At 38.4% G+C, this 27,329-nt stretch overlaps 1 protein-coding gene across 4 annotated transcripts in view; it reads right to left on the minus strand.

The window, feature by feature from the left end:
* The window catches only part of FHOD3 (formin homology 2 domain containing 3), a 374,964-nt gene that overhangs the window by 183,899 nt on the left and 163,736 nt on the right, over positions 1-27,329 (minus strand). For all 4 annotated transcript variants that reach the window (XM_054284852.1, XM_054284853.1, XM_054284851.1 and 1 more), the window contains exons 4-5: positions 19,134-19,201; positions 4,937-5,042 (exon numbers count right to left, since the gene is read on the minus strand). In XM_054284852.1, coding sequence (XP_054140827.1) covers positions 4,937-5,042; positions 19,134-19,201 — 174 coding nt within the window. The remainder of the gene's footprint in view (positions 1-4,936; positions 5,043-19,133; positions 19,202-27,329) is intronic.

Genomic DNA, 27,329 nt, shown 5'->3' on the forward strand with positions numbered 1-27,329 from the left:
TCACATGTGATTTTAGTGTTTTAACACTCAGTTCTTTTTTATTTACATTTTAGGACTCATACAGAACTTTTCTAGTAAAAGCCCCTCATAAAACTACTTAGAAGCCCCCAAAAGTCTTGCAAAACACAGAAAAAAAAAAGGGAAAAAAGAGCATTATTGTATACTCATGCTATCTGCATGAAGATAAAAGTATGCTTGTACAAATGCAATTCCAAAACAAACTACTATTTACTATTTATAACAAAAAAACTGTAGGGCATATAATAATAGTAAAGGTGCTGTTCTATCAGACTGAAGATGCTGTTGACTTTGTGCATGAATTTATAAACCTTTAATCCTCTTAACTGGTATGTCACTGTCCCTCAGAGTATGTCAAATCCCTTACTCAGGTCCATTACCAATATCTTCTGTGCTTGCACCAATATCTGTAGAAACACACAGGACTTCAGCACTTTATCAGAAGTGCAGAGTATGTGAAAGGAAAATGGTCTACTGCAACCTAGTGTTCTGCCCAGATTAGTGAATTAAGTCTAAATTATTGAAGTTTTGACTATACTGCCCTTGGAGATACTTAAAGGAAGTGCAGACATGGTGCTTAGGGCCATAGTTTCATGGTGGATTTGGCAATGTTAGGTTAATGGCTGAACTCAGTGATATTGAGGGCCTTTTTCAACCTAAATCTTTTAGGATTCTAATTATCTTTAATTTTAGATTACAGTAATGGTTTAGGGATTTACAGGAGAGTGGTTAACTTAAAGCACAAATATTACCTCAAATCATAACTCCTAGGCTCCTCCAAGCACTTTATTTCTTCTTTTTTAAAAAACCCTGCACTAGAAATTCAAAACTGCCCAACAAAATTGAAACCATCTCTCATCCAGACTTGACACTCAAATTCTTATTCTCCATATAAGCACACAGCTCTCACTAAATCAGAGAGCTGCATCCAAAAGCTGAATTTGATTTAAGCATAGTCTAGTATGAGCACTTATGACTAGTCTGCTATGACTGCTGTCCTATTTTTTCCCTCAGCCTTAGCTCCTTAGACCTTGCAGCAAGGTGAAGGCCTTTGCCTGCTCAGACTGAACACTTGGCTTGTGCTTTCAGATCACAAGAACAATATCTAGTTTTCATCTAATTATGGAGACTTCTAAATACTGATCTGAATCCATAAGCAGCCAAATATGGACCCAAGTACACAATTAGACCCTACAAATGAGACTGGATGACCTTTTGACAACCTTCTCATTTGATCTGAGGGACAGACAGCACAGGACCCCACCAGGCAGAACTTACATCACAGGGCCAGCAAAGCCATCCCTGAACCTCATAGCTTACTTATTAAGTATATCTTTAAAAGAATCAAGCCTTGGTCTGCACAAGCTGCTTTGTTCTTTTCCTCACCTTCCCAACAGCACTGGCCAAATTATCAGAAAGCATGGCTACCACGGCATTTCATGTGTTGTTTTCTTATTCTGTGCAAGGAACAGATGCTCTCAAAATTATATCCAAAGATTCTTCAAAATTACAGTAAGGTTTATATTAATCCTCATCAGTAATGGATATTTTCATTAACTTTAGTCCTAGCTGGTTTTGAATATTTAGGTAACATCCAGCATACTGCAATCTTGTAACCTGGACAGAAAATTTTAACTTCAGTGTTATCCAATGAAGTTCTTCATCTTTGTGGAAAAAATGGAAGAGGGAAGAAATAACAAAAGGGAAACAAGCCTGTTTCCATGGGGGGGGAAGTCCCTCAAAACACGGTTTCTTTAGATGGCCATAATAATTAAAAGGAACATTGGAGAATAAATTTCATTTTAAGAACTGTTAAATAAGGAGAATCAAAAGCTGTTTTCTAAGCCAGATTTTTTAAAAAGAAACCCTTGAGAGAAGCCTGGCTACTGTTGGCTTCCAGTCTATAGGTTATGTGCTGACAGAAGGGAATCCTTTGGGAAAGATACAGCCAAATAGCCCTAGTGCAGGGACCTGAGAAGAAATAAACAGTTCTTCCTTAGTATTCAACAATAAACTGTCTGTATTTCTCAACACCGTACATAAAATCTCCTTACCTTCTCTACACTCACCCACCAAAGTAACTAAAATTTTCATGACTCATATTTAATCATTTTTGGCAGCTCAGTCTGACTTGAACCAAGTCAAAACCCCTTAGCAGAAATTCACAACTAGGGAACATTAGAGTGAAACAATGCAGCCTTTTGGAAAAAGGAAAATAATATCTTCAAGAAACAACTTGTACCTGGAGTTGAAGCAGCTACACTGAGGCACCTACAGCCCTTAAGCCTATGTGTATTTCCAGCCTATTTTCCCTCCAAGGTACATAGCCATTTCTTGATGAGTGCAGGCAAACAAGTTGATATGAAACACTGGGAAATTGCTCAGTAAAGGTGATGAACAGTTTCATGTAGGTGAGTCCTCCAAGCAAACGAGGTTATGCTGTGCCTAAGGCTGCCACTTACCGTCACAAGTGGCTGAGTTAGAATTGCCACAGGAAAAGAGTGAATGACACCAAAGGTGCTGGAGAAATGCCAGAATATGGAACTTAGGAGAAATCCCATCTATTCATGATTTAGGCTAAATGCAATGAAAATAAGAATATTCCACTCCAAAAGGGTCTGCAGAACAAGGACAACACAGCAGGAAGGCAAAAAATGTCTAAAAAAAGACTACTTTTTACTTCTCAAATCTCCACTATGTAACACTAATCTTAGAGCTTACAGGACCCATCTCTGTGCTAACAGTGATGTACCTTCAGTAAAATTTATTCACGTATTTACCAGTACTCCAGGTTTTGTAAAATGCAGCATTGCAACAGGTACACACAACTGTCACCAAAAAAAACCGTACTTCCAAATCTATTGTTATCTCATTGCACATGGAGACCTACTAAGAAAGTACATGATGCCTCCTGGAACTGCAAACCACCTGACATAATTTTGGAGTTGTAACAACCTTTGAAATTCCTGAAAGACAATCAAGACCAAAACTGAAATGAAGCTCACATCACAAAGAAAAAATAGTATTATTGTAAAGGATACTAGGATACACTACTCAGAGAGAAACTTCAGCTCCACACAGCAGCAGTATAGGGAAAAAAACCCCCTGATTTCAGAAGCTACCAATCCCTAAAAGCATCTTCCTAAAAGAATGTTTTTACCTTTATGGCATACTTCAACATAGTTAGTTTTTGTTATTGTCAATGTTGTTTTGTTACGTTAATTTTGAACAAGCTGTAATCACTTAATAACAATGCAACAAGGTGAGTTTGCAGTTGCATTTGTATGATGCCATGGACATTGACACTAAGTCTCTGTTTTATCTTTAATTGAATTCACATGAAAATTTCTAATTTTAGATCATGGAAACCAGGCTCTTGAAAGCCACCACAAGAAAGAGACCATTAGATCTCCTTGAATGCTGGATGCATTAGGGTATGGGAAGGGAAGGAGAATGGGAAGGCTCCTAGACTAAGGGCCAGAATGTCCCATACAGCACTTTTATTTTGCTTCCAGTCTGAATTTTCCAAGATCATCTATGGCCAGTTTTTTCCCAGAAACTTCTAATTGCACATGTCTCTGTGTCCTTGTCTTCTATTCAAGTACTTTTATGTGACTGCACAGCTACTGACATGGAACATAATTCCTGTAGTACTGGTTTGCTTCTTTTACACCTCCAAGCCTGGTCTTATCTTCAATGTCTTCACATGAAGCTTCACTTACTGTTTGAATCCTTGCTTTCCATAATTCAAGTTTGTGCAATAATAATTTCTGGTTTGTACAAAATCCTTCTACTTATTTTTCTTGTTTCTGGGGGTTTGTTTTGCCCCACAATGTGTAGTTTGGGTTTTAGCAGTTAAATACCTCAAAGTGACATTTTTAAATACAGCTATATACGTCAGTCTAAGAAAACTCAAATGAGCAATCTACCACAATTATGTATTTGTAATCAGCCTCCATTTACTATGAGATCATCCAGCAGCAAAAATCCCTTGAAGTGACTATTCTCCCCTCAAATACTGAAGAAACTCTCCAAACTTACAGCCCAGGTTCCCTGGCTAGATGAAAAACACATGCATCCATTTGCCCCACAACAGAGGAAATCAGCTTTCTAATCACGTAGCACACCTTTTTCCAAATCCCTCTCCAAACCCCACCTTTGCCAGTTATCTTTTAAGTGCAAAGAACAGAACATAAGCCTCTCATTACCTGTTTAACTCCAAAATGCCACATAGCTTAAAATGGTTTCCAGCAAACTGACCCCTTAAGGTGTAACTTTCTCCTAGTCTATTCCATAAATACTGCATGATATCCAAGAGATACCAATGATGTTGCATTCTGGGAAATTAATTAAGAAAAGAAATAAGAAAATAAGAAAACACATCTCCCAACCGGGTGATGGAGCAGTCTAGGTGCTGCCCCTCTCTGTTTCCCCGGGAGTTTTCAACTGTCTAAGCAGCATGGAGAAAACCCTCCATGCTGCTTGGGAGGTCAACAGCCACCCATCACTGCAAGAAAGGAGAGAAACACAGCTCACAGAACTCCTCCTGCTCTGAACAGTTCAACCTGTTCACAGCAGCTCCTTTGTAAAAGATGACCAGACTCCACAGTCCACTTTGTTCTGTGCCTTCTGACACAGTTATCCAGTAAAGGCTTTAGAATGCCTTTTCTTTCCTAGAATTAGAGATCTGCAGTGTAATCTACAAGAAAAGGTGAACAATGGGGAGAATATTACAATTCCAAATATTCCAGTTCATTCTGCTCAGTGGTGAGCATTAATCTTCCCTTAGCTTTATGCATAACGTGAAAGAATCAAGACCAAACAGAAGCAAGTTCAAAGACACTTTGCACAGAAAGTTGGTGCAGACCTGTGAGAGCTTCCAAGCAATAAAAAAAACTTTTGGATGCATTTCCTTTACCTCTCAGGATGTAGTTCTGATAATTTTGGTCAGCTTCTGCTCCCACTTTGATTAAGCAAGTCAGACCTTCAGCAACAACAAACTCATGAACCAAGTCCTTGTCATCCTGCCACAGGAGAAAGAAAAGCTGAATTAGATTTTTGAAAGACAAAGAAACAGATTATATCATAATGTAAAAAAAAAAAATGCATGCCTGCAACACTGATTTTATGTTTCACATGTGGTAAGCAAGTCGATATGAAAGTTGTTACACAGAGGACCAAAAGCAAAATTTAAGTTTTAAAATCAGAATGAAATACATCAGTGCAAAGCAAGAAAAAACATGCTTTAATCTTTCAGTCAACTACAGAAAATTAAAATCTGCAAAATATGACTTTTCCTTTTTTTCACTGAAGGCTTCCAGACATTCTCCACAATACTAAATCTCTCATCATACCACAGAAACAAATATCATAAAAGCCCCAAAGTGTCAGGATCAACGAGAGAACAGCATCTCTATTCCTTAGCATAATTCCGGTTTCATATTTTAGCTGTGTGCAGCAAAACTTTAAAACTGGTTTTATTGCAATGTAATATTACATTTACTACCTTAGCATAATATTAATTAATTATATTTAAAATGGGAAAGTAAAGTGTTAAAGATAAGAGCATTAGTAGACAATATGCCTACACTGTGATGGAAAACAGCAAATACAAAATTTCACAGGAGTTTATGCTTGCTAAAGTGGCTCACTATTTTTTCATCACCATGTCTTTCCTCAGGGTAGCAGAATGATCCCATAACACAGTGCCACCAGGGAGTGGAGGGGTTCCCTGAGCCTTACATGCAAAACTACTGTGTCAAGGGACTACAGAGCACCACATCTAAAGCTTGTCTGCTCTTACAGAAGGCTCATGCAGACAAATAAGAAGCTACTAAGAGCTGGATTAAACAGCCCTTAATGAATTAGCTATGCAAATTAGGCACAAGACCAATTAAAGGTATTAATGGGAGAGAATTACTCTGCTGACAATCCCAGTTGCCCACTGCCTTCTTTTAAATAATCTTAATTTATGCTTTCAGACATAAAAGCCTAACAGACAAATTCCAGCCTTCCAATAATGCAGCTCCAAGAACCCAAGATCTGTACAGTAAATTTGCTGAGAGTGATTTTTGAATTCATGGCAAAGACTTAGCAAACTGCCAAGAGAAATCAAATAATCAAGCCCCTTTTTAGTGAGACAATTCACTTACTGCAAGTTTGCTTCAGCTGGATGGTTTATTTACTATGAATTTCCTTCTCTCACCAGAGATAATTTACATAATTCCTACAGTCTGACCAAAGGGGTTATTAATAACTGGAAAGTGATCTATCAATTTGTGAAAATTTTAGAAATTATGAGAAAAAAACATATTTCATGTTTTAGCTTGTCAAATTTGCTAAAACAATTTGAAAAATCTTATAAAGTAATGTACAGATATACAAATTTATCACATGATAAAGGTGATTTATTCTTTAAATAAAGTACAAAAGTACACAAAGTGGAAGCATGCAATCATACCCCATGTCTTGGTGAAAGGGTGTAAAAGCCCAAAATACATAAGATAAAATTCACCCCGGCATGTGCACCCTTGAGCTAAAAATTCTTCTTATTACTTAGTCTCAATGTTTTATCTTTTACGAGTGCTATTATTTTTCCCAGTAGCTAGATATAAGCCTTAATAGTATTTTCTGGAAAGCTAAGAAGTTTACAAACTCACATGTCAGACCAAGGCACTACAGATGCAAGCCCACAATTTTACGAAGACAAATTTCCTCTATTCATTTTCACCACCAGATGAGTGCTCCCTCCCAAGTACCCCTTGGTTAGATGGTGTTTTTAACTCAAAATACCTGAATAATTTCCTCTTCTTTAAGAATTTTGAATCCAGTTTCTCTTCAAACTCAAGAGAGGAAACATATCTATGCAATCTCCTAACCTTAATGTAAAGTATATTAAGGTTTCAGGTAAACTAAGGCTATGTGAAATGGCAACAAATTGCCTAATGTAAGAGAAAATATATATATATGTTTCTCTTAAATAGATACATAAATATATATATATATATATATATATATAAACATATCTAATTATTGAGTGAAATAATCACAATTCTTTTCTGGATGGTGATGTTATCATAGTTCAAAAACATTTCCTTTTTCTTAAAATGTCTTTTCTTGAAACTTGAGCATATATTTTCATTTTGCATCAAGTGTGTTTGCATAGTCCTTGAACTGAGGAAAAAAGGAATCTCTTCTGGATTGACAGAAAGTGAAATAAAGAACATGGAAATAAAGAATTGGAAAAACAGGAAAAAGTAGGAATAACTGTGGTCTACGGCAGATTCTGACTTTTATTAATAGATCTAAAATGCCTGTTTGGGAAAAATAAATGACATTTGGATGAACCAAAGAAAAAAAAGTCTATATAGCAGAGAAGTTAACATTAGTTAAGTCTTCGAGTCTTCCAGACTGAACCCAAAAAACAAAATAATTTTTTTAATTGCATTTAGCAATTAAGGGCTGCTGACACTCAGTGAAAGATCAACACTGAAACCCACTGTAACTTTAGAATGTTTTCACATAATCTTAAATAGTGAATACATATTAGTGCATCACCTGGGGAAAAATTAGAAATTAGCATTTGATTGTCAAAATAAATCAAGGAAAAAGTCTGGGTTTATGTTGATGGTATTTATTTATTTGTCTAGTTAGTTATTTAATTATTTATTTTTTAATATGGACCTTTTCAAAGCAAATGTTGAGGTCTGTCTTCTGGAACTTTTTCAAATCAATCAAGTCATAGAGTCACTCTAAACTGAAAGGAGATGTATTGCAGGGCAACAGCAGAGGAAATAGAGGGGATGAGGAACTCCAACTAGACTGCTTTTGGAAAGCACTGAATAAACAAATCAAACCTGAATTTAAAAAAAGGCTTTTAAGATACTTCTCCTTTCCCAAATAAAAGGGAAAAAGAAGGTGTAATGAAGTAGAGTACAAACACATCATGCCTTAGACATAAATCTCAGCTCAGTACATTATCTATCCCATCATGTATATACGATGAGAGGAAAGAAGCAAACATCTGGAATGTGCAGTGAAAGATGAAAGGCATGCAAGCCCATGCGTTCTACATTGAAAGGAGAATGTTTACATCAATTTTGGTCTAGGATAATCTTTTCAGACCCATTAACTCACTGACTTGCCAAGTTAGGTGACCTCAAGAGTAAAGGCTACTCTCTAGCAGTGGTTAAGAGGTTCAGGTTACCAGGAAGAGAGCATTCATTGTTCAGAATATATGGCATGAGCGTGACAATGATACCTACAAGTATATGCCACACGTGTGTGATAGCAGCTAGAAGGAGGCAGGGAAATGTTGCCATTTGCTATGAAAATGGACTCCTCTGCTAATATTGCAAAGATTTATGAGCCCTTAATCAGCAGGCATTAAGGCACTGATGAGAAAAGCAGCAAAACAGGCAAAGCTGTCTAAGCTTACTGCTAAGCTCTTGCAACCATAAAGATTGTGTACTGACACAAAGGCTGGCTACTTAAAAGTCTTTATGAAAAGGTACCATTGGCCTCATCAGACAAATATATTTTGCTCATTTATTCACCAACTTCAATTAGATCATGTCTCTTCCTTTTTTACGCTTCTCAAAGAAGATAATGTATGTTTGTGCAATAGAAGTCTATTTTCATCCAAAGTATAACAGAAAAGACACTAAATATACTCAAAGTGGTAACTTTAAAACTTGCTTGTGTACAAACTACACTTTTTCATCTCCATAACTCAGCCTAGCAACTAAAAAGTCCCCACAAACCCTGTGATCAAGCAGTCTGTGCCATGGGCTCCTGTGTCACTGGCAGAAGCAGCAGGGGACATGGCCTTCCTTCCCATGCATTTGTACCATTTGATATATTTTATAATGCAGTTTTGCAGGGTCTTACCTGAAGATTGAGACTGAAGATGTTTTTCTAAGGAATGGCATTTTGCAAGAACATGTTTTGTCTGGTGTGCAGCTTCCATGTGCAAAGATAAATTGTTTATGTACTGTTTAAGATAAATTTTTCTGAAGCCTGCTATTTCTGTGGGCCATATGGTTGAAAGCTTTTACCCAAAGCATCATTATTTTTATGCCATGAGAAAGTTGCTTCATTTCCTAATAAGAATTGAGGTTTTGGAACATAGTTTCTCGAGGGGATTTTTTTTTTTTTATAATCTAACAAGCACTGTTGAAAGCTTCATTCCAAGTATTTGGGGAAACTGGATTAGTAAGGAATATTCACACTTGGATATGCACATATGTATTTCTTTCTTACGTGGCTAACAGCTGTGCAGAATACTGTCTTTCCAAGGAATCATAAAACAAAACAAGTTGCTTGTCTATATGATTTTCACCAAGAAGAATTTCATTTTTATGTTTTGAGCTTCCCCCTCCCTTTAATAAGCTAACCCATTGTTTCTCTGTGCTTAAGCATTCCCATATTTAATTCTATCTTGTACAATTCTCTCCTGTTTTTGTAACAGAATTAAAGACTGAACATTTTATAATGTTCATTTCTTTAAAGATGGAAAACCATGAGTTTCCCATGGTTTCCAGGTTCCCCAGTCTGTGCTCTCCACATGACACACTATTGAGAGAGCCAGCAATCACATTCCGTACTGACCAAACCTTCCAAAATGCAGAAGTTGCTGCAATTCAGCCTAAAAGTGAGAGCAGCACAGGCAGACAGAGTACCAGTCACAGACAAGAGAATCTCCTCTCTAAGCCTTGCCTGTGGGTTTACAAGAGGGGATTGCATTCAAACCAGCTCCAGTGGCTGATGCATTTCACTGTCTGCTAGAGGACGAGCTTCCCTCTCGGCTCTGTCACTCTGCAACATCCCTATTAAGAGAGATTTAAACTCCGATTATCAGGTCAGCTCTGGTTTTGTCTGTAGAGCAAATCTTGTAGCTTCACAAAGATATACTGCATTCACATTCCAACACTATGATAATTCACCTAGGCAAAAGGTAAGATGAATATTGCCAATTCACTGGGCATCATGCATAGGAGAAGAAATATATATCGACTTAAAGAGGAGGAGCAACCTCCTCTGCCGCCTGAAATTTTTTGGGACAAGATGCTGCCAGTACATCAATACAGAATCCTAGGAGCAGAAAGGGCACAGCTCATTCAGATGCTACCTGGCCTGGCTCCTGAAGTAAATATCCCTACTTTCCAAGAGGGAGAGCTTGTGAAATTTTGATTCATTCCTATGTTCATCTCTGAAGCAGTATCATAGCAGAGTGCACTGTCCCTAGTCCACATTATTATGTCAGAACAAGGTCTCCTTGGAAAGCTCTCTTCCTCAGATTCCCCTGCCAAGAGTTCACACTGCACAGCAAGGAAACAGAACTGAAACAGAAACCCCAAATGATTAAGCTCAACATGAAAATAAAAAAATAACAAGGAAAACTACATGGATCAATAAAATGTCAGTGCATTTTAGCCCTCTGAAAAACATAAAAGATGGCTGCACTCTTTAGAAGTTAAAGCATATTTTTTCAAGTAGCCCCCACCTCCCCCTCTCTTTTTTATTTTTAATCTCCTGCAAAGTCAAGATAGGATCACAAAGTTCAGCTGGTTTTAGGAGGATTAAGGTTTAGGGATTAAGCTTCATTCATTTGGGGATGTAAATTAGCGGCAGAGGGATAGCAGCTGACTGGTGAGGAAAGGGAGGAAGGAGGAGGCAGGTCAAAGAGCAAACCATGCACGACTGCAGGCTTTCGCTGGCATAAATCTCAAATGACAATGTATCTGGCACTCCACCACCAGAAAGTAAAATAAAGGAATATTGCCCAATATACTTCAAAATCTTTCTCTGTTACTGAGTGCATAAAGGCAGAATGATAAAATCCAGATTTCTATTAGCAACAGCATCAACAAGTAGGTACTTGTTCTGCCCTTCCTATACTTAATAGTACCAGGAGAATAGAAACAGAATTTTTTTCCTAAGCATTCCTCTGGATCAGGAACACCTTCATATATATTAAAAAAAAAAAATCCCCCGCAAAAAAAATCCCAAACTTTGCTCCTAATTTGACTGTCCTGGGCAGCAGTAGCCATGTGGCAGCACAGATCAGAACACACTTCCATGACCTGAGAGTCTTCATATCCACAGGTTCCCTGTACAATTTCAAAGGCTCATATGATTCCTCATCCCAGCAGCACTGGAAAACTAACACACAATTCCTCTCATCCACCCTTTCAGGTGCCTACCTCTGAATCCTCAGTGACTACATTAGAAATATATCAAAACTAAGCCTCCACAATAATGTTTTTAACTATTGCTACCTGCCTTCAGTATGCATCACATCTGCTGAAGTTACCAGCAAGATAATTACTTCCACTGACAAGACTAAAATGATGTAGTAATAAAAGTTATTTCGTGCTCTATTAGAAACAGAAATCCCAAAGTGTTTCCATGGTCCAGCTTTTTTATTGGCTAAACGACAGGTTGCATTTTGCAGATCAAGATTGGCTTGCAATGTTTGCCATTAGAAAAACTCACTCTGGCTTGAAACTGAGTAAACATACTCAGGAAGTGATTGAAGGAGCACAGATTGCCAAGATATAATTTATAGTTGCTTTCCCACACTTCAAACTATAGTTCTGTTCTTTGGACTCCAAAATTATTGATATAATTCAAATGCTAGATTGCCAATCCAGAAGTGCCTGATATTATCTAATTGTCACTGTTTATTTCAGTCCATTTTAAAAGCCAAGTCATCAACTGCAAACAAATCTAGAAAGAAATCATTCCAAAAGCATACACACACGCACATGTACACACACATCCATACAATAGCTACACACATCCATCCATAAACTGAAGTCCAAAGAGTCTCTCAAGACTGTGTTCCCATTGCAACCTTAATTATTTACGAAGCTACAAAACAATTCTATGTATGGACTAGAAGAGCCAGTGGTTGAGTAGGCAAGTCTTGTTCTAAATATGAAACCTCAGCTCTATTTTGTGTTAGGACATTACTCCTAGAAGATGAACCAAACACTGAGAGTCCTCTGCTGTGACAAAGAGTCCATTTCTCTCAGACATGTATTTCCACTCCATGATACTTGGTAACCCAGAAACTAACCTAGATAGGTGCTTGGCAGGTTCACTTGCTGTCTTTTTCTGTCAAATTCCCACCAGCACACCTAGAAGAACAGCTCCTTGAGAACAAGATTGCCCTGGACTAGGATGTCCCAAAACTGCTCATCTGCCAGAAATAAATGAGGTAAAAACATTTAAGTGGTAAAGGATCAAGCAACTGTTTTGTATCTCCATGGAAGCTCCTTCCCCTTGCTCCACTTGTTGATTGCAAATCACTTCACCCACTTTACAGACCTCACCAGCTTTGCCAAGCTTCCATTCCTCTTCCCTCCAAACTTTTCCCTACACTCCTCCATGCTGTGGCTCCACTCCTAATTTTCTTCTGTTCATCAGCCTTTACACCTTCCCAACTCATTTCATGGACATCTGTGTAGAAGCATGGCCATAGCATGACACAGAGACATCAGTATTTTTACATTGTTCCCTTTTTTCCTATTCATTCATCTATTTACATGGAGCAACATTTTACAACAGCATGGATGGAAATTACCATCCCCCCCTACCTTCAGTGAGGCAATATACTTAGCCAGCATGCAATGGCTTCTTCTAATTAAAATTATCCCCAGTTCTATTGTTGGAAGGAAGGGATGCCATCCAGAGGGACCCTGACAGGATTGAGAGGTAGGCCAATGCAAACCTTATGGAGTTCAACAAAGTGACCTGGGTAATGGCAATTGCAGACACATTTACAGGTGGAGCAGAGAAGCAACTGATAGCAGCCCTGTGGAGAAAACTTGGAGGAAAAATGTAGGGGATACTTGGGTTGATGAAAAACTCAACATGAGCCAGCAATGTGCACTTGCAGTACAGAATGCCAAAAGTATCCTGGGCTGCATCCAAAGCAGTGTGGCCAGCAGGGTGTGGGAGGCGATTCCGCCCCTCTGCTCTGCTCTGGTGAGACCGCACCTGGAGTGCTGTGCACAGTTCTGGTGTCCCCAACATAAGAAGAACATGGAACTGTTGGAGCAAGTCTAGAGGAGGGCCATGAAGTGGATTAGAGGACTGGAGCACTGTTCCTACAAAACCAGGCGAAGAGAGTTGGGGCTGGTCAGCCTGGAGAAGAGAAGGTTCCATGGAGACCTCATAGCAACCTCCCAGTATCTGAAGAGAGCCTACAGGGAAGTCAGAAAGGGATTCTTCATCAGGAACTGTAATGATAGGACAAGGAGTAATGGGTACAAACTGAAAGAGGCAAAATTTAGGTTAGACCAAGAAGAAAATCAGCCTAAAGTCTTTTATGTCTACATTTTTCTGATAGATAACAAGTCAGTAAAACACACATATTGGCACCTAACATGGAGGGAAGGAAATAGAGATTTGCACAACTAGGACAAAACAAAAAATTTCTTCAGTGGATGTAATTGAAAACCCCAAAAATTTACTGTTGTCTTATGTTAATTAAGGACAAAATTTAGAGAGGAAAGGGTCCTTAGCCTGCACAACAAAGTTGCTCCCATGTCACTTATGTTCTTTAAGTTTGCTTTCTTTAATAACCAAGATTGAATTATTGTGATCCTGCCTCATCTTCACCACTACCTTCTTCAAAAAGTCTTATTTCCCCTTTACTCTGAACATTTCCTCTTCTGTGACTTTAACTTCACTACTTTTACATAACCTGCCTGATTTCTGCAACAGATGAGGGTAGGAAAGCCACCTTACTGTGATGATATAATGTTTACTTCTAGTGCTCCTGCTGAACTTAACTTTGTACCTGGGATGAATGCCATGCTCACCTGAGAAAAGTCCAGAGCTATCATGAGGTTCTACTACTGCAAATGTTGGGCTGCCTTTTTGGGTTGTGCAGAACAATTAACTGAGAGGGAACTGAACTGTGCTACAATTCTTAAAACAGGCTGAAAGGACCAACACCGAAAAGAAACTCTGCTCCTACTTAACATGTTGAACAATTTGTAAGTACCTTTCTGCTTTCAATACTTCATTTTATTCAGTTAATAAGGCCCAGATAATTAGAAGATCTTTTTTCCCCACATAATTTTTTCTTTCCCCTGTGAGTGCAAGAAGCAAGCAAGCAAAAAAAAAGTCACACCTTAGTCTCACATTGAGCTATTCAATTATTAGGCAGAAAATCTTTGGTTGCCTCCCCCCTATAATGGCATTTAGCGGGATATGAACAAAAAAAAAGCCCTGCTGTACTTATCTCTGTTTACCACAGTCTATCTCCCTATATACACTCAACCACCAGATAAAAATAGCAGTGAAACTAAAGACATTTTATGCCACCGATTTGATGGGGACAGAATTTCTTTTTTTTTTCACCTTTCGTAGACAGCAGATATATCAACACACTATATGTTTGATCTCTCACTTAATAGCAGAATTAAAACTTCCTAGAAAAGTTACCTAGAGCAGACCCTACCAGGAATATTCCTCATGGCAGATAAGCAACAGATCAAACAACATCTAGGCATTGTATTATATACCTGAGGAAGCTAAAGTAGACATAAGGGGCATCATACTAAACAACATTTCCTGTTACAATTCAAACACTCACAGTGATTAGAGAAGGAATACTGGTGGGTTCCCAAGTTTTAGGCTATCTTTATGGTGTAAGCAGTTCACAGTTTTTACTCTCATTAAGCACTGTTTAGATCTTGGCCTGTAACATTGTCTAGACATGAAGAAGGCACTCTACTTGCTAATGAAACGGAGAAACTCATTTTGACATTTAATGTGTCATATCTATTTTATTTATAATCTCTAAACAGTAATGAGACATCTCCTTTGTAAAATAGGATTAAACAGATCTGTAAACTGCTACATAGAACTCTGGTGAATTTGATTTGTGAAGGAAATGAAGGTTTCTCTTTTTCATGACTTAAACAAGAACTCTTCCAAGAGGCTCTTAAAGGGGAGAGGTGGCAGGCAGCCTCCTCACAAGTGATGACAGCAGCCCCTAAATCAAGTGTCACACAGCTTCAAACCCTAAGGAGTCATCAGTCATGCTTGCAGGAGGGAAAGGAGCAGCCTCCTTCCTTGAGATCAATGAGGCAAACACAGAATACTCCTTCTGCACTCCTAAGGATGATTGATGACTCCTTAGCAGCTGAAGTGTGTGACATTTGATTTCACTCACTGATAAGATTGTGTCTTCCAAACACCTTCTAGTTAATGCTTCCAGGGCCCCCACATAGCTGTTCTTTGTGACATTTTTTAACACAAAGCTCAATTGTTCAATGATTAATGAATTTCTCAACAACAGATGAAAATTTTATAAGAGAATTTTGTAACTGTGTCCCTTGATAGTCTGATCACAACACAAAACAGGAATCTAGGCTCCTTAAGAAAACTGATGGGAGATCTCCTGCCCCTGCCCCTGTCAAATGACACTTGCAGGCAAAACAATCCTAAAAAAGAACTATCTTTTTTTTCCTGAAGAATTTAAAATATACACTTGAGATCTGCTTATCAGAAAACCTAATGCATTTATTGATATTGATTAAAAGTATTTTCCAAAATTTTAATAAGCAGATTTCCACAAGGTTATCAATTTCCACAGACTTAAAATGTGCTTTACAGCTTTCTTATTTTTCTTACAGCACCATATTCTTATTCAGTTATTTCCTATTTTGAAATGATGCAATCAGCGTGATTTGAAACTATGCTTTGTAACTCCAAGGTACACTTGCTTATAGGTTTTAAAGTATGCCAGCTTTATATTGCATCCTGTTGTATCACAGGCCATGTTACATAAACTTTTTAGTATCACTTAAATCTCACAGCACTATTTATATTCATTTTTGTGGTTTTGCCCATTTTTTTGCTTTTAAGAGTGATATTGAATTAAATGCTTTAAGCAGATGTATTTTTAACTCTCATGAAATGAATAACATTTTTTGATCCTGATTTTCTAAGTTTTGGCTGGATTCTCCTCAATGCCTTTGGAAGTTTTAGCACTTTGCACAAAAGTCATGAGGTTTTGATAAATACAAGTCTGTCAGAAAATCCATTGAAAAAGAGAGAAACTGTACTGGTTGACAATCCCATCTTACTCTGTAAGTTTATTTGTCAAAAAACATACTGGTAAATAGAGGAGGAAAACTGCAGTACAATCCAGAAAAAGATGATGACTGTGGCTCTCCCACCCCTTCAGAATGAATGACTGGAACAGAATGGCAGCACTGTCAAAGAAAAACGCTCCACATAACCTTCATCACTTTGCCAAAACCAGCCCACCAGAAGAAATCAAAGAGAAATTCCAAGTGTGGACTTGCCAAATGAATCTTTCATCTAAATTTTGAAACAAAGACATTGCTCTTGCCAAACATTGCTAAGCTTTGCCAAGGCCTCACGTGAAAAATCAAGAACTCTGACTATTTGGAATTCAAATTCAATGTAAAACTTGGGCTTACTCCCAATTAATGCAAATGAGACACTGCACACTACTTGAAGGTCTTTAAATTAAAAATGATCCTGATGTAGAACCATGCCAAATTAAGTCAGCAATGATGAAATTATAAAAAAATGGTGTTATGAACTGTCCTGGCACTTAAAGACATGATGAAGTCTCCATAACACTTGGAAACCTTGTTATTATGAGAACACTCTTTTTAAGTCAACATCTTATTTCTAAAATGTTACACTCTCAAGGAATTTAAAATGCTCTCTTTTAATGGCATACAAAATTAAAAAATATATTTATGTTGAAAAACATACATTAAAAAAACTATTACCATAATGACAAATTTCTAATGCTGACATACTTTCATGTCACACACACACACAAACACAAAAAGGACATTTTGGATAAAAATATTCCATTTATAATATAACCTTATTATATTTACTTATATTTTTTTTCAGTAAAAAACTGGAACAGCTTTTCTTTCTAAAACTGACACACAATTACTTTACATTTTCTCTCATGGTTTATTACAAGATAAACTAAAATAACACTCAAAGGATGCCCTTAGCAATACTGTTGCTAAGGGCAGTGAAGCTGGCAGGTAAACCTGGGTTGGCAGGGGCTTGTTTTCCAATTGAAAGTGTACTGCCTCAAATACTTGTGCATATTCTATGAGTACTATCCAGCCCAAGGAACACTTTTCATGTTCCCCCTAAGAGAACACATATTTTAAATTTATATGTATTTTAACCTGTATTTTAAGATTTTTTTAAGGGTACATTTGCTCAACAATTAACCACAGTTCCAGCAGAAAGAACTTCTTTATGTGATAACTGATAATTCCCAAATTCCTTTCCCTACCACTTTCATTAGATTACAAGAAAATTAAATTCTTCAAGGAAAATTATGTCCTGAAACAGCCCGACAGGTTTCACTTAAAACTCAATTCATACACAGATATGGGTTTGTGCATTGCTTTTTCCTTCTCTCTTGTTACTCTCCAACACAGCCAACCCCTTAAATTACTAGGATAAATATTTAAACAGCATTTTCATTAGAACAACTTATCAGCTGGAAGAGAGAGATCTTACTGGTGTGTTCTCTGAAAGCACTGAGCACTTGTGCTCAGAAATATCTACTAGACTTCAAATAACCTATAGGGAAGAGAGCATTTATGAATACTCAAACTAGGAGAATTCATGATGGAAGGGCATGGATGATGGAAGGGAATTAATGATGCCATGTGAAGGATGGGTGGCAAGAGAAGCTTATCTTCTCATTGCTAAATATGTGCAAGTGCCCAGATTACCTGTGTAACACATAAATGCAGAGAAATACAAACATTTCCCAGAAACAGCCAGGGTGCACAGAAAGAGAAAAAACCAGAGAAGACTCTTGGAAACCTGCCTGATTTCCTGTGAGCACCCAGGCCACATGCTTGGCAACCTCACAGGGATTCCCAACTTGCATCACTGTGAGTCTCAAGCACTTCTCTCCCTCTGGGAATGAGGGACTGTTTCTTGAAGAAGCAGTGATTTTCCCAATCTGCACTCATGAAATGACCAGACTGTTTTGAACTGGAACTCCTTTCTTTGTCCAAACATTTCAAAAATCAGGGACATTTTCTGACCCAGCACACACCTTCAATTACACCAAAATTTAACATTAAATGGTCCACACTTCACCACTCACTCCTATTGTTTAGAAAATTTTAATTCTGGCATTCCCTAAATTCTAAATTTGAAACCTATAAAAAGGATTATGCATTTAGAAAAATTGCAATTCTGCAGTCTTGCACATTTCTTAAATGTTTTTATTCTTATTAGAATAAATGTCTAGTTAAAACGAAGAAAAAATGTTAAACTAAATATTAAACTAACTTTCCACCTATGTATTATAGCTAAAAAAAAGAATTATAGGTTTTCATCCTCCATTTGGATCCATTAGTAAAGAAGAGTTCCTCTTATTGTTCTCACTTATATTTACTGAAAATGGAATGTCTCAAATGAATTCCATTTTAGAATTGCATTGAGAGCATGCTCTAATTAACACAGATGGGGTTTTTTTTCCACTTTTCCTGACCTCTCCTATCCAAAAGTTTCCTTGCATCCTGCAGTTTACCCAAGTCCTTCTCCTTATCCAGTGAAACCAATCTGAAATCCAAGATTTAATTCAAGCAAATGAAGTGGTACCACACCACTTGTCTATCACATTGTCTACTTCCCCACAGGACCCAAAATCCTCCAGATTTCAGATTTCCTCCATTATGAACATTCACATTCAAATCCATGCCTTTCCTTAAAATGATCAACACAGTCTCTGCCATATCCTCCTCAGCTCTATGAAGCATCTTTTTGCCTTATCAATAAATCTTTTCCTCTAAACTGAGTCTAAATTCAAACACATTCAGAGATGTCTCAGTGCATTTTGGTTCCTCATCAGGACTGTTGCACATCTCCCACAAGTCTTTTAAGTTTTCGATATGGCTGATTTTGATAAACCCAGAATTGGCCAATTCCAAATTACAAATGAAGTCTTAAAAGTCTCTTTTGCCAGAAGCTGTAAGATATTTTCTAAATTAAATTTTAAAAAATTAAAAAAACCCCTTAAATTCATGTTCAAATCACAAAATAGACAGCTATTATTTGCTCACCTGAAATATCTGTTTCAAGGAAAAAAGTGCCCGTCTCAGCTCCCGTCCACTGGAATTGTAAAGTTTTTCTGGGAAAACAAAATAAGACAACAGAAAAAACTTCAACATAAACAAAACTGACAACACAACAAGAATGTAGTACAGTTTTTGAAAGAATCATACATCCACTTCCCATTAGGCACACTTCTCTTAAAAAAATTAGTTTTTTAAAATATAGATGCAGGACTTATTCATTAAATGCATATAAACCAGGATTTAGTTGTCTATAACTTAAGATGGCATCTTCCAGGTAAATTCAAAATAGGTCACAGGATCCATGAGAAACAATTGTCTCTGGAGTTTTTGAAAATGCTGAGAAATACTGTTCTTTCTGCATTAGGTAAATTTAGGGTTTACTGAAAGTACCAGATTAATCTCAAAAGACTTGTCTGAGACCACTCTTTGCCTTTGTTATCAAAGCTAGAGCCACTGAATCCCATCCTTGACTGCCTTCCCTCTAGACATTCTTTTCTCATGTTCTCATCTTTCTATTGTTAAATCCTTTCTCCAATAGCAATGAACATTAATACCAGAAATAGTCGGACAGTCTGTTCTTAGCATAATTCAAAACAGTGTTTTATTCTCCTGAAAACTGATCTTGACCTTTTTCTAAATGAACCAGAAGCCTTATTTTCATCATCCAATACTGAAATGTATTACTTCATTTATTCCCCTACTAATGCATTCTCACAGAAATAATTTAAAGACAAAAGCAACTCTGCTATCCTTCTGAACCCTGCTACAATGTTTGTGCCTTTGGAAGAAGTCTTGGACTGTGCCTCTCAAGTCTGTTGTTGCAAATTTGTGACTGTGCAGGGATGAAGCAGAAGGTGAGCTCTTCAAACCTTCCTGGTCTACTATGCTTGGTGTATTTGATAGAAAGAGACTTTATACAACACATCTACAGTCCTAAATTTAATTTTATTACACTACTGTAATCCAAGAGCAATGACAAAGGAAAATCAAATCTTTATGGTCACCTCAGATGACACACTAGCCTCATCCACAAATCATCATGAAAGCACCCTCTCTGCAATCGACACAATAGTGGCCTGTAGTGGCCAGTAGGTCTTGAGATCAAAGCTGGAATGCCCATGGAATGATAATAATCTTATGAGAAAATTAAATATCAAATCCCAACATTTTATATCTTACTTTCTCTTGTCTATTTCTCTTCCAATTACTACTTTACACTACAAAACCAAATTCAATTTTATTTCCCTCTGTCAGGAAGTTCCAAAAAAGAGACTAGCACTTGAGGGTTCAATGCATTTATAAGTCAGAGATCATTTTTTACTTCAATCAAGGAAGGTGGGGTCTAATTTTAGAAAAAAAACATTTCTTATTCCAACAGTCATCTTCAACCAAAAGGAAAATACGAAGCAAAATGTCAGCAGAACTAACACTATTTTTTTTAAACATTGAAAGTAGTTTTGTTCATCCCTAATTGCCTCTGATTTCAAAGGCAGAATGTACAGAACTGGCAAAACTATTGTTTTTACAAGTTGTCTCCTTTCTTGCACTTCTATAGATTCTTGACGAAACATTGGAGAAACAGATTTCACTTCAAGCTATAAACTTAGAGGCACACTTTAATTACTCTCACTTAAAAACGCACTGGCATGTGGGACCACATTTCTTGGCAGGATAAAGAGTAATTTTGTCAGGAAAGCCTAAAGAATAATAAAGATCTTCTAAGACCCGGTCTGTCAACTTTACATGCCACATTACACAAAATATTTCTTTTTGAAAGTTACCTCCATCTGGCATTTGTTATTACTAATTTCCCTCTATTCATAATTCACCAGCATCATTATGAGCAGAATGTCTCCAAACAAGGCAGTGCATTATCATCTTAATTAAGAGAGGCACCACTTCTTAAAGTCCTGGCAACTTTGTACATAAATATCAATGTCCTAACAAATGCCATCTGTTGGTCTTGGTCTTGAACAGAAATCATCATCCCAGCCTGGGGTGAAGTCCTAACAAACCATTGTTATGATACCATAACACTGGTTGTTTCGTTGGTGCATGAAGATTTTTGGTACATTTCAGAGGAACAATGCTGAACATTTTTTCTCCTTGGTGTTTTCACAGAGCATAACCTCATCGTTGGCAGTCAGCACAAACAATGCTCTCCCTGCTCGTCTGCAGCAAGGAGGACAGAAGTTACTGACTGCAGCTCAAAAAGGGCTCTATGGATAGAGCTAAGAACCAGCAACTACTGCAAGTATCAAGTATGACAACAGTAGTGGCACGTGTCACAAATGTTTGAGGTGGGTTACAGATCCATCTGAGGAGTGACAGTCCAGATAAGTCATCTCACTTCTGACACCTTCTACCAGAGACAATGTACACTCGCAGGTACCTCCTCCCGCAGAGCTGCTCTTGTTCACCCAGCTCAAAGATACAAGTCCACAGCATCTTCACCTGTTACTCGTACACACAGACAACACAGTCTCTGCATAAGTCTTGACACCCACGTCTTACAGTGTTGGCAGCCACCAGAAACATTCACTGGCCATAACCCAAGGAGGAAAGTGAGGTGACCATGCTACATCAGATGTTTTGGTTTTGAAAACCTCAGCACAGGATGAACCTGACCCAGGGCAGGAAACTCCACGGACCCTTAAAAAAGCTTGTACTTGTATTGTGTGCGCTGTTTTTAATGTTACAGCTGGGGGACACTTGCTAAGATGTTCTCAAGGCCTTAGAGAATTCCTACTTGTTAACAGTAACTTCGGCACCCCAGGGACCTCAGACTCATCTTGAAATCTCCAGACTGCTAGTGAGGCTACAAAATTGCATCAGCAGAAACTGAAAGCAGAAATCAGTTCTGAGCTCTTTTCCTATGGCAGAAAAACAAAATTTAAGAAAAAAAAAAAAAAAGAGAGTGAGAGGAAAAACCACAATTGCTTACAATGTTTTCACACTGCAGATGATTCAGAAACTACATAGCAAATGCTTTTTAATGCTTGTTTGACATAAGCAGTTTAAAGTGTTGCCCTATGAAGCAGACTGAGAAATAACTTTCCACGTTACAGCACAGAGGTGACTAATTCCCACAGTACCTCCCTGGAAGAGCTGTCTGTAACTGAAACAAATTATGCCTACAGCTTTGAAACAGGAGTCTAGACAGCCGCCATCACCAAACCCAGAAAATTCTGAGGTTCTCCATGGACAGCCCAAAAGATTCACAAGTTTACTGCTTTGTTATAAGGTGTCTGATAAGCTTGAATGTGTACACCAAGACTGATTTACACCAGAAAACAAACCTCTGTATTTCAAGCAGGAACATGTGCTGCTACATTCATATACTTCAAGGTAAGATAAAACAGGTCAGTGAGTTCATAGGTCAGGGAGTTTGTGATACCTGACACTGTTAATGATGGTGGCTTTGACAGCCGTGTCCTGCTGATAAGTGACACTATTACAGCCACTTTTACTACCTTTCTTCAAGAAATAAAGAGCTGCATCTGTGGCTGTGAAATATTTTTAATTGCATATACACAGATGACAAAAAATTCTCCTTGTGGCTCCCTCTGACGTTAGCTAACACTAGAGGGCACTGCTTATTTCCTTATTCTATGAAAGAAAAGGCACTCTGCCCCTCCATGGGCTTCCCACTGATAGAGCAGCACTGTTTGGGATGCAGAGTTGATACTCCATTTACTGGGAAACCCTGTTTTTAATCTGTAGACTGTAAGATCTGAAGAAATTGAAAAGCATCAGCTCTGCCGATCTCAAACATTCAAAATCAGAGTCAACTCTTTTGAAACTGATAGAAAACCAGGTACTGGTATGGGCCTGTGTTTTATTTACTGCAAGAACGAAGAGTCACATCTCCTAAATTATCCTTCACATCATAGCAGGGAGGTACATATCCTTGGAAGACAGAGAGATTTCCTTAGCTCAGCACTTGTTTCTAGAGGCGGAGAATCACAGATAACCAGTCTTGTGGTAGACCAGACATGTGGGACAGGTAGCAACCTGCAAGGGGCTATTTTGGTTGCTGTTGCAACTTGCAACAGCAGAACTTTGGTTAAGAGAAGCCATTATGCTCTTAAAAAAAAAATATTGTTTGTTACTCTGTATTTTTTGCTTGTGTTTACTTCTGTGAAAAATAACTCAGGCTAAGTGAAAAGGGATTCCTATAGGTAAATTTGGTACAAATGTAGCAGTGGAGGGAAGGCAGATTGGTTTGAAATCAACATCTTTTCAGAAACAAAGTCTTTAAAGATATTTTATCAGACAACTTGCAGCTTTCAAATGGATTTTGTATTTTCAAAGATAATTGTCAGAGGCTCAAATTTCATTGGTTTTCACCTCTTTTGATTACGTGGGAAAAGGGACTTTTTAAAGAAAATAGTAATTTGTCCTTATATTCTTAAATAAAATATTGGCTTTTCTTCTGCCTTCTTTGAGGGGAAAAAAAGAGTGTTTTCAATCCACAGTAATAAAAGAAAAAGTGGGACTGGCTGAACATTGCTTGGTTCAGTCCCATGTGTTACACCTGACCTCTGACCGACAGGGTACCATCCTCCTCCCTTCCTCTTCCATCACACCCATTGAATTAGTCCCTGGGATATAGTAATTTATACAGCATCAGCCTTTGAGCTGTTGGCAAAGGCTTGTGAACATCTGGCTGAGCACAAATGGGAGTTGCTCTGCTTCACTTGCTGCTGCCTGAATGACCTCCATGTCTCCCATCCATGCCTCTTTTCTTTAAACTATAATTTCAAGATGAAGCTCCTTTCCTTACAAAAACATAAAAGGGAGATTAACTCCACATTTGATTACATTAGCAGGATACCTGGTGCAGATCCACTTAAATGACATTTGAAACATTTCCTGCCATTCATTTTTACCTGGCATTGGACAGAAGTAGCAACATTCTTCCAGTAGCCACTTACAAATTAGGCAGTACTTAGTTTTCTAAAAAATTTCTAAATTTTTTAGAAACTAAAAAACTTAATTCCTCTCCCTGCAACAAGTAGTAAAATATTATTTTAAATGCTCACTAGGACAAAGTGTTAATAAAACTAAAAGGCTTTCAAAATTTAAATGAACTGCCTACCTTTCCAGCAGCACAGATGGGGAAAAAAAAACTTGAAAGAACAAAATAAGTGTTTATAATGGTAAGAAATTTTGGCAATCATTCTTTCTGTGAATGCCCATGCCCCACTTCTAAATTTAATACTGAACTATTCCAATTTTAAATGCATGTTATTTATCTGAATGAATGTATACAATTGTAGAACTAAAAATTTGAGCTGTGCAAATACAGCACAAGTCAGCAACAAGTCAGGCAAACGGGTCCACTCCTGTGAACAGGCATCAGGAACCAGGCAGGCAGACTTCACTCGAGCAGGCTCATGGGTACATACAGTGCTGCAGATCTATAAAACAACTGTATATAAAACTAATTAGCGTAGTGTGCCAGTCTTTCACTTTATGTCAAACAAATTAAAGCAGTTCTCTAAGAAAAGACCTGGTCCTGTGCCAAAAATAGGCTCTTAGTTTATAGCTTTTGTCCACGAAAGTTAGTCATAAATGTGTTGGCCAGACAAGGCACTCTCCTTTTCTTCCCAGACCCCCTAGAAAATGCACGAAGAAGGGATTCATTCACAGGCGTATTGCCCACTATTACATTAACATAATTGCTGCTTCTGCTGAGATTACTTTGCTTTGCATATTACAAATTTCCTTTTTTTCTCTCTGAATTCAATCTAGTTTTGTCTGGATAAATGGATAATGCATTAATTAGTAGAACATGTCACATGTGAACTCAAGCTACATATTCTCCCACTTATCCAGGGATAAATGGTTAGCACTTAGCAGAGGAAAGGAGCTTTCTCACAATAAAGGACCTTGGGCAAAGCAAGTGGCCGTGTACGAATTTCGGGAAGCCGAGCCCACATCACTGTCAGCACCGACTGCTTTGGAGGAATGTGCAGGCTGCCTCCAAGGAATGCCGCCCCAGCTCCCCGGCAGGGAAAAACCCTCCCTACTCTCCTTTTCATTCAGACACACAGCAGCTGCTTAGCTAATTATCCGGGACAGTGGGTCCCCTCAGCGAGCAGGGTCCTTTGCCCCCACTGGGAGAGGGGGATCCTTTGTCGGGAAAGGATCCTATTACAGCTGCATATGAGAAGAGCTCAGCTTCAAGCCTGCATCCTTATTCCCTTTCCCTGTAAAGGACCTGCAGGTGGGGAGTGGGAGGAGGGAAAGACAAAATAGTCTTGGACACCCTTTCCTATCCCATACCCTAAAGCCATGTTGGCAAAGGCTCAAAGTAAAGAGTGCAAAGAGCCACCTGCAAACCCCAGGGAGTCTGTGGATTTGGACTGACAAGCAGGGAGAACTCCAGGGCAGGATCTCCCCTGGGAATGAAAAATACCCAATTTGGCCAGCACTTCAGAGCAATTGTATACACTCACGCATGGGCTTTTCTGCCTCTTTGAAAGTAGAAGTCTGCTCTCCTGACACTGCGAAAAGCACCCAGCTGAAAGAGTCCCTGGATTTCCACAGGGAGAGTACACATGGCAAAACTCCTACTCTGAGAAGATGGGTGGAGCTAATATTTTTGCATATTTTTCTGAAATGCCAAATGTCTTAACTTCTGTCACAAGGGAATTAGCATAAGACTGTCAGCACAAGAATGATTATATATTTAAATCCACTGAAAAAAGTATCTGCTGCTGCAGGTGCAAGTGTCCCCCCTCACGTCTTGCTCCTGTGTTTCTAAGAGATATGAAATGATGCTCAATCAATTGTGGGAAATAAGTAATATATAAGAAAAGTCCAGAGGATTACAAGGACTCTGAGGAAGAGGAATCAGACATATGCAACAACAGGTCCTTTACATTCCGAACATATAATTCCTGAATGTCCTGGTGACTCCCCTACCCTTGGTTCTAGGTGTTAGTCAGTGCTGGAGGCATAAACTACAGTAACATCTAAATCATTCCACAGGATTTAAAAGAAGGAGGTTTTTATGCAGATATCTGGTAGAAGGGACTTTCCAGTCTTTATTGTACTCCACTGTCATGGTTTAACCCCGGCTGGTAGCCAAGCCCCAGGCAGACACTCACTCTCCCACGAGTGGGATGAGGGAGAGAATGGGAAGTGTAACTGAGAAAACCTGTGGGTGAGATAAAGATAGTTTAATAGTAAAGAAAAAGCCACCCACACAAGCAAAGCCAAACAAAGAATTCATTCACCACTTCTGATGGGCAGGCAGGTGTTCAGCCATCTCCAGGAAAGCAGGGCTCCATCATGCCTAACAGTGACTTAGGAAGACAAACACCTTCATCCCCAATGTTCGCCCCCTTCTTCCTTCTTTCCCCAGCTTTATATGCTGAGCATGATGCCATATGACATGGAATGTCCCTTTTTGGTATGCTGAGGTCAGTTCTTGTGCACCCCCAGCCCCCTCACTGATGGGGTGGTACAAGAAGCAGAAAAAGCCTTTACTCCGTGTAAGTGCTGCTCAGCAGTAACAAACACATCCCTGGATTGCCAACAGCGTCTTCAGCAGAAATCCAAAACAGTCCAAAAGTCTCTCCCAAACTAGGTAATATGAAGAAAATTAACTCTACCTGAGCCAAAATCACTCTGGTAGCATAAAAGAACTATAGTGATCTCAACCATTTCTACCAAACTTCCTCATATCCTGCATGGTTTCAAGCAAACTACATGTCATGGATAAACCATCAGCCAGAGTTTCCCCTTTACAGAGCTCTAAATTACCTTGCTTTTACTTCTATAGACCCATCCACATGGAACTAGGAAGAACATTTGTTGCGCTATCTGCACACATTATGGCAAACAAATGCCAATGATATACACTAAAGGGAGATGTTAAAACACAGGAAGTGTTTATATAGTTAAGTGCAAAAGGAAACTTGAGTCTCCATCTGCTGGATCCAGGCATTTAAAGCTGTGGAAGATGGGGCTCTCTGTGTATCCTGCACTGCATTATGCTAGAGATCCTAAAAACTGATGGTGTCAAAACTTCCTCTTACTGTTTCCATTTCTAAATTAGCATATTAAGGCCCTGCTTGCTCATAAGCAAAAGAAAGGACATATAAGGCAATGTGGACTGAGATCAGGGTGAAGCTGCCTGACAAAAAGGGCTTGTACTTTTCTTCTTAG

The sequence above is a fragment of the Melozone crissalis genome, unplaced genomic scaffold, assembly GCF_028551555.1.
Source record: "Melozone crissalis strain CALT ecotype California unplaced genomic scaffold, PUWL_Pcris_2 ptg000042l_1, whole genome shotgun sequence".
Lineage (NCBI taxonomy): Eukaryota > Metazoa > Chordata > Aves > Passeriformes > Passerellidae > Melozone > Melozone crissalis.